Source organism: Eleutherodactylus coqui, chromosome 3, assembly GCF_035609145.1.
Source record: "Eleutherodactylus coqui strain aEleCoq1 chromosome 3, aEleCoq1.hap1, whole genome shotgun sequence".
Classification (NCBI taxonomy): Eukaryota; Metazoa; Chordata; class Amphibia; order Anura; family Eleutherodactylidae; genus Eleutherodactylus; species Eleutherodactylus coqui.
This window is the reverse complement of record NC_089839.1, coordinates 177,381,557-177,390,677: the sequence shown is the minus strand read 5'-3', so window position 1 is coordinate 177,390,677 and position 9,121 is coordinate 177,381,557. Positions and strand designations below refer to the sequence as shown.

General features: G+C 45.1%; 1 protein-coding gene across 1 annotated transcript; it reads right to left on the bottom strand.

The window, feature by feature from the left end:
- Positions 1–1,888: 1,888 nt before the first annotated feature.
- Positions 1,889–8,202, bottom strand: LOC136619875 (jeltraxin-like). The gene is made up of 2 exons (XM_066594606.1): positions 8,148–8,202; positions 1,889–2,777 (listed from the first exon to the last, which is right to left on the bottom strand). Exons 1-2 carry the CDS (start codon positions 8,200–8,202, stop codon positions 2,191–2,193), a joined length of 642 nt encoding a protein of 213 aa, XP_066450703.1. The 3' UTR covers positions 1,889–2,190.
- Positions 8,203–9,121: the final 919 nt, after the last annotated feature.

Here is a 9,121-nt window from a genome sequence, read left to right as displayed (position 1 = left end):
CCTCTCAGCCAGTTCCTCCTTGCCAGTGTTTGGTTTAGCTTCTGTTCAACTGGTCACTCCCTATCATTGACCTGACATTCAGTGTTTTGACTTGCCTTTTGTTTATTCCCCTCTGTACTGCATATGTGCTTTCTGGTTTTGAGCTGGCCTGTTGTTACTACTCCTTGGTTGCTGTGTTGTCTCTGTCTGCTATTCAGGTTCCCACTAGCCTGGTTCTCTGTCCCTCTTTCCTGGGGTCCCTGACACTAGTGCAGTGTTGGGACCGTTGCCCAGTTGTCGCCCTGGGGTTCAGCCCAGGGGGGCAAGTATGTAGGGACAACGGAGAAGGTTGGCGTAGGGATTCCCTGTCCATCCGCCCTAGCCAACCCCTTACACTATATTATTATAAATGACACATATTAGGTAGGGCCCTGCTAAAGCTTTTGCTTTGGGGACCAAGACATTCATGTTACACCTCTACTTGTGCATGTACAATATATAAGCAACTGTTTGGGGATACCTCAGGTATGCATTAACAAGGATTATTTTAGGAAAGTCCTGGGGATCTTTGCTCGGTTCATGATGGTCTCTTAAATATGCAGGCTGAAGATTAGCGAATAACATGAGACTCCTCCTTTTTGATGCCTTGATCACTATTGATTGCAATGGTCAATCACAGCTGTCCTTGTCATGTGATCACACAGGCCATAACGCTGTGCCCCATGGTCACAGCACTGGGAATATACAACACTGGTGGTTAAGTACTGACTCACAGTGCTGTGTATTTACATCAGGGAATGCCAAATGGTTATGTTTGTGGCCTTAATAGTAATAGTGACCCCCTTAATGGCCCCAGTAAAAATAGTGAATCTTTTAGAGGTCCCAGTAATAGTAGTGACCCCCATACCAGAGGCGTAACTTGAAGCTGCTGGGCCCCAGTGCAAAATCTGTAACTGGCCCCCCAACTATAAAGCATCATTGAAAACATTGGTTTGCAATATGGGGAAGATAGACTTTTTTAGGGCTCCTTGGCCCAGGTGCGACCGCACCCCCTATATGTACACCCTCTGCACCCCCTATATGTACACCCATGCCCCATATCATAGTGGCCCCAGTAGTAATAGTGACTCCCGCAGTGACCTCAGTAATAATGATGCCTCAGTTAGTGGCCACAGCTGTAATCATGATCCCCATATTGTCCCCAATAGTAATAGTATCCTCCAGCACCGCCGGACCAGAACTGTGAGCAAATGCGTGAATGGTTTGCGGGATTGTTGCCGGCCAGTTCACAGGTGGAAATGATTTTTTATTGGCCATTAATATGGCTAGTAAACATAAATACTAGCGGGGTAGAAACCCTAGTGCTGCCCCTCTGAGGTCCTGAAGAAGCAGCAGTCTCAGGGCGCCTCCTGGTGGGAGCTCCCATGGATTGGCTGACTCTTGTGTATGATGCCTAGAGAGTTCTTACAGGGGTTTTATTTCAGGACAAAATAGAAAAAGGTTCTGCTGTAAGCAAAGCAATCATTTATTAATTTTTGAATAGAGATGAGCGAGCGTACTCGGATAAGCACTACTCGCTCGAGTAATTGGCTTTATCCGAGTATCGCTGTGCTCGGGTCTAAAGATTCGGGTGCCGGCACGGAGCGGGGAGCTGCAGGGGAGAGCGGGGAGGAACGGAGGTAAGATCTATCTCTCCTTCTCTCCCACCCGCTCTCCCCTGCTCCCCGCTGCGACTCACCTGTCAGCCGCAGCGGCACCCGAGTCTTCAGGGACGAGCACAGCGATAGTCGGATAAAGCCCATTACTCGAGCGAGTAGTGCTTATCCGAGTACGCTCGCTCATCTCTATTTTTGAACATGAGTATATAGACCAGTGTTCCCCAACTCCCGTCCTCAGGGACCCCCAACAGGTCATGTTTTCTGGATTTCCTCAGTATTGCACAGGTGATATTGTTATTGTCAGTGCTCAGACATTGCTACAGGCGTTCTCTCTATAGGATATCCTGAAAACCTGACCTGTTGGGGTCCCCGAGTACTGGAGCTGGGAAACACTGATATAGAAGAATCACAGATGAAGTATGCACATGATATCAGTAGAGTGCCTACCACATATATCTAGTAATAAATGCAAATACTTCACATATAGTAATTAGCATATTGCATACAATGACAGTAGATTTTCAATTTCATTAGTTAATCATATAGAATTGCGTTAATTTTCCAAGGCGATGACGCCCCCTTTGATCTCCTTAGCTCCATTTGTCCAGCTAAAGATATTTCCAGATACAGAAAGATAACTATTATAAATGGTATCGGTGTCAAGAATGTAATCCCACATATTGACATCAGACATTTCACCAACAAAACACTGGCTTGCCTCAAACCCACCACCAAAAGTGTCCTGGTCCTGCCCAAGGATGACACTCATCTGAGGTACTATGGGGGATCTGCTTGTACTAACTCTTCTAGGGTAACGCTTGCCATTGATCCACAGTTGGAGCAGTCCGGTCTCGGAGTCCCAAGCAACACAAGTCTGTTTCCAGTCTAGAACCTCAGGATCCACCTCAAAAGTAAATTCTTCTTGATTTATGAAAACCTTACATAATTTTGGAGGCTGCAGACCAAAAAGGAAAGTGTTGTCTTTTCCAGGCGTGGCCAAAGAAAAAAGATAATGTACTCGTTGGAGGTTGCTATAGGAGCGCAGACATACGGTGAGTTGTTTTAAAGCTTGTTCCACAGCTGGCTTCAGAATCACATGGTCAGTGACTGATTCCTTAGGGAAAAGGAGGATATTTTGGCCTAGACCAAAGGATAGAAAATAAAGTTGCAGTAATAATATTAACTAATAACAATCATTATATCATAGCCAGCTAGAGAAACCACGTAATCTTGTAGATGTGATACCTTTTAATGGGTAACAAAAAATGGAATAGATCTGAAGAGGCATGAATATTTGAGCCCGAGAGGTTCACACGCTTGCTATTACATCATGTATTTTTGTTAGCCATTAAAAGGTATTAAAAGGTATCATATCTACAAGACTACGTGGTTTCTCTTGCTGGGAACAAACACATTTTGCTCTACCGGCTAACACGGTACCAAACCTTTGTTTTCATTATACATAACCATCATATCCATATTTGTATTAAACCTTACCATCATTGATTGTATATATTAACCCACTAGCCCACCAGGATTCTCTTCTCCACAATTAAAGTGTTTGTACCACAATTACAAGTTATTCCCTACCCATAGGATAGGGGATAAATTGCTGATTGGTGGAAGTCTCACCACTGAGACATTTTTAAGTGGGGAGAAATAAGAAAAATGCTCACCCTTGCTACCCTGCTACTCCTAGCCACAAAGAACATATCCCCCAACCCAGGCCCAACCCGTACTGCTCTCTACCAACATGCCCCACCTGCCCCGTTCAAATGCACCCTATGTAACTTCCAATCTACATGCAACAAACTCCCAACTTTCCACGACCTCTTCACCACCAAACACCTTAACCTGTTCGCCCCCGCTGCATTGTCCTATGATGGCCTGCAGTTCTCCCACACCCCCAGATCAGCCGACCAGCGCAGCGGAGGAGAAAAAAGCGTAATTCTCTTGCCTTACTGTATCTTTCAGGTCATTCCCTCAGCTTCATCACTTACCTTCCAGTCATTTGAAGTCCGCACCCTGCGACTTTTCCACCCACTGACCCTGCGTGTCGCAGTTATTTACTGGCCCCCAGGTCAAACCCGCCTTTTCCTAGACCACTTCGCTGCCTGGATCCCCCACTTCGTATCCTGTGAAATCCCAACCATCATCCTCGGCAATTTCAACATCCCTACTTACAACCCAAGCCCCTCATCTGCCTCCCGGCTTTTAATGCTTACCTCCTCCTTCGGCCTATCACTAATCTCTGACTCCCCCACTCACAGAGATGTCAACACTCTCAATCTAATCTTTCTCTGCCTCTCCCTTTGCTAACTCCCGCCTTCCACTCTCAGATCACAACCTCCTCTCTTTCTCCATCAGGCACCCTAGAATCCCCCCCCCCCCGACCCTCCTACCTATAGCATCTCTAAGAACTTCCAGTCCATCCACACAAAACAGTTCACCGAGACCATTCAGTTCTCCCTGTCCCCTATCTCTCTCCTCACCTGCCCTAACCTGGCAGCCGAACACTACCATACCACCCTCAGCCGTGCCCTGGATGAAGCAGCACCACCTGCGACTTAAGCCGTCAACTGCAGACCATGGCAACCTTGGCTCACATACAAAACGTGCTTCATCCGGCAGTGCTCTAGGTGTGCCAAGCAGCTGTGGAGAAAATCAAAGCTGTCCGCAGACTTCCTCCACTTCAAATTCATGCTTATAACCTAGCCCTTCACCATGCCAAACAAGTTTATTTCATCTCCCTTGTCTGCTCACTATCCCACAACCCCAAACGACTCTTTGAGACCTTTCACTCCCTCCACAGCCCCTACGAACAGGCCCCAGTGACAAAAAATTGACAACATCCGAAAAGAAATCTCCAAAAACTGCATGGCTAGCCCCGATTTCAGTCTCCTAAGCACTGCATCCAGCCCCACTCACTTTCTATGTTAAAACCAACGACAGAGGGAGAAGTATTCAGGCTGCTTTCCGCTGCCTGCCCCACCACCTGCGCTAGCAATCCTCTCCCCTCTCACCTCCTCCAGTCCCTTTCCCCAGCTCTCATTACTTACCTCACCACAATCTGCAACCTCTCCCTTACCTCTGGCACCTTCCTCTCCTCATTTAAACACTCTATCATATCCCCTCTGCTTAAAAAAACAAGCCTTGACCCGACTGATGCTGCCAACTACCAACCTGTGTCAAACCTCCCCTTCATCTCTAAATTACTAGAACACCTGGTCAACTCCCATCTCACACGCTTTTTCTCTGACAACTCACTTCTTGAGCCCCTCCAGTCTGGTTTCCACTCTCTACATTTGACTGAAACTGCCCTCACAAAAGTATCAAATGACCTGATGACGGCAAAGTCGAGAGGTGACTACTTCCTACTAATCCTCCTTGACCTGTCTCCTTGACCATGACCTCCTTCATACTATGCTCCGCTCTATTGGTCTAAAGGACACTGCTCTCTCCTGGTTCTACTCCTACCTCTCTGACCACTACTTCAGCGTCTCCTTTGCTGGCTCTACCTCCTCTCCACTTCCTCTCACTGTCGGGGTACTCCAGGGCTCGGTCCTTGGTCCCCTTCTCTTCTCTATCTATACAGCCCTAATTGGACAAACCATTCACAAATTCGGACTCCAATACGATCTCTACGCTGATGACACCCAACTATGCACCTCTTCCCGTGAGATCTCTGAACCATTCCTCCAAAATATCACCGACTGTATGACCGCTGTCTCTAATACTATGTCCTCCCTTTTTCTTAAACTTAACCTCTCTAAAACTAACCTCCGCGTCTTTCCGACTTCCAACCGACCTCCCCTCAACATCTCCATTCCAGTGTCTGGCATTATCATAACCCCCAGACAGCATGCCCACTGCCTTGGGGGTCACACTGGACTCTGACCTCTCCTTTATCCCCCTCCACACACACACACACATCTAATCTCTGTCCCAAACATGTCACAGGCACTTCAGAAATATTGCTAAAATCTGGTCATTCCTCACCACGAACATGCTAAAAACAATCGTGGTCGCCCTCATCCACTCCTAACTCAACTACTGCAACTTGCTATTCATCAGCCTTCCCTGCACCAGGCTCACTCCACTTCAATCCATACTTAATGCGGCAACTAGGTTCATTTTTCTATCCAGCCGTTACTCAGACGCCTCTGCATTATGCCAGTTGCTGCACTGGCTGCCCATCCACTGCAGAACTAAATTTAAACTCCTCACCCACAAAGCTCTCCATGGTGCCGTGCCACCATACATCACCCCCCTCCTGTCTGTACAGCACAAAACCCGCCGACTCTGATCCACTAACGCACTCAGACTAAACACCCCTGTAATACGGACCTCACATGCTCGCCTACAGGACTTCACCAGAGCAGCACCCATCCTCTGGAACGCTCTACCCCAAGGCATCCAGACAATTCCTGATGCACAAAATTTCAGACGCACCCTAAAAACGCACCTCTTCAGGGAAGCATACCAAATCCCCTGACCTAGTCCCCTGCTCATCTCTATGTCTCCCCACACCTTCCACCCTGCCTATCACATATGACCTCTACCCCTGCACCTCCTTACCGCCCCACCCCATTTGCTTTCTACTAACTGATTTCCACTTGAAATCCCCTACTGCCTGTGTTCCCCATGCCTTGCTTGCCCACCCCTTGTACCTCCTGTACCACCCCCATCCCATTAGTTTCAAATTAGGTGTACCTCACATTGTAATTGTTGTATTGTTTGCATTTATCCCATTCTTGAAAGCGCTGCAGAATAAGTTGGCGCTATACAAATAAAGATTTTTTTTTTGGGGGGGGGGGGGGGGGGGGTTAGCTTTTACGGCATCCACAATACAGTATCAATGTATCAATGACATATGACCTTTTTCTATGGGTCAGTGCGATTGGGGTGATACCAAATTGATATTGTTTTTATGATTTTCTATCTTTAAAAACTAAATACATTTTTTCCTTAAACAAAATTTGTTCTCCTTTGCTATATTTTGAGAACCAGAGCTTTTTATTTTTTCATTAAATGGGCTGTGTGAGGGCTTGTTTTTGCAAAGTGAGCTGCAGTTATTATTAGTACTTTTTATTTTGGGAAACATATTGCTTTTTTATTTAAATATTTTGTCCTTTTTTACACCTTTCACTGTGTGGGTTAAATATTGTGATATTTTAATAGTTCAGACTTTCTACAAACATGGTGAAATCAAATATGTATATTTTTTTTAAATTGTTTCAATTTTATAAGGAGAGTGGGACTTTTTGGGGAACTTTTAACATTTAGTTTTACTGTTAGCCCCGAGACTATGGCTTTGATGGGCTGTGATAAGCTATGTGAAGTTAGTTTTGCTTTGTCCCATATATTCACTACTGTAGAAATTATAATTTTGAGTAATGCTCACGATTACCCTGTTTTATCCCTTCTTATCCCATAGTTTTTGTTATTTCTGTTTTATTAAAATGTATGTTGGAAAATGTTTAATAAAAATCTTTTTGAACCTAAAAAAAATAATTTTTAAATGTTGTAATACTTGTTGGGTCCCTAAAGGAGACTTGAACTTGCGATTGTTGATTGCTGTACTATATACTGCAATACCACAGTATTACAGTATATAGCAATTTTTGATGTTGCCTATCAAGTCTCACTAGGGGCAGGGTTTGATAGGCATCTATGCATGGCAGCCCTGGGAGCGTCTGACTTTTAAATGAGCTGCCAGTTTTGACTGCAGTATCTAAACAGTTATCTGCTGCAATCAGAGTTAACTTGGATCGCGCCAATTACCAGCGGCTGTCAGAAACAGCCGGTAGCCGCAGAGTATGGAGTGGACTCAGCTCCCGAGCCTGCTTCATGAACTCTTCATTGCCGCCCAATGTAAATTTACTTTTGATGGTCATGAAGGGCCTAATAACAGTTTTAATAGGAGTTGATAGACACTAGACTATAAGATGACCAGAGACTAGACTCTATATGGTTGATTAAGACTGCATAACTAGACTTTAGATACATAATAACAAGTCACAGAGAACTGGACATTACAAGGTATAGACTACACGGATGGATCAGATTGGACCGAGCAGAAGATGACAATATCATATAAGAAGTTCTTCTCATTTATACATTTGACTTTTTTTTTCATTTTTGGGTGAAAATCCTCTTCAGCATCTTCAATCTTGTAAGACCTTGGGGCCTGAAATTGTCTTACCCTTTGGCAATGAATGCTAGCACCAATGCTATCTACTACATAGCTCTGGTGGAGTGCTTTGCTAGCCAATGCGGTGGGAATCATAGAGAAGCTGCAAAGGTCTTCACCTCTAGACTTTATGGCCATTTTTGAGTAAAATGACAATGTTATAACATGGATCTAGAATGATGTAAGTGGAGATATATAGCGTCAGGATCACCATCGCTGTACTGAAGTGGCTCTGCTGTGGTTACTGTATTATGGCTGCACCCCCTCGCCAAGCACTTTATGGCTTACACAATGACTATCATAGCATATACACTGACCTGTCAGTGCAAAACATCCAGATAGAAGAACAAACAAGATGGAAAGGGTTTTCATTTTTCTGGGAAAAAAAATATTGAAATTAAATGTGTGTCTGGTGACTCAATACAATTTTTTTGTTTTAATAATATTAAAGTCCTATATATAACTTAAAGGGGTTGTCCAGGGACACTAAATATGTACACATACCTGCTGTGTTGGAGTTTTCAGTTCTGACACCAGGTCACATGGCATGGCTCCTCTCTTTTTTTGCCCACATCATCAAGGAGGCTTATCTTATGAACTGCAGCGCTTTCCCCCAAAATAAGCCCTAGCCTGATTTTTCTGAATGTTCGGAGAGGCTTGAAATATAAGCCCTATCCCAAATATAAATCCGAGCTGCATTACATAAAAAGGAATACATTATCTAGCAGGCTCAGTCAAGGTCCCTCCTGCTGCTTTCCAGAGCTCCAGCGCAGTTCCTGCAGTCCTAGGCCGCCGATACAAGATCACTTCCTGGTTATGGGATTCGTAAATTCCACCTCCGCGAAACGATGGCTCATATTGGTTCTTCAAGAGCTGCTCAGCCAATCAATGTAGCGCTCGATGAACCAATACAGCGGCTGTGATTGGCTCATCGAGCAAGGCATTGATTGGCTGAACAGTGCTCAAACAACCAGTCAGAGCCATCGCGATGTGGAGGTGAGATTTATGAATTGGCTCAGCCAATTGATGGAGAGAAGGGTGCAAGGCAGCAGGACTGTGGATGCACACCGGCGGGATGTCATGTGTGCCGCAATGTATACAAGACCTGGTTGTCAAGAACTTATAAAAATAATCAGACCGACTGCCTTTTATGCATCACTCAGTCTCTTCCAGGTTTTAAGCCATGCCCATGTCCAGGGAACACAAACACGGTTTTAATTGGCCCAGCTAGCCAATAGCGGGAGTCCTGGTGCAAGTGCACCAATTGCCCTGTAATTAAACAGCTCTGATC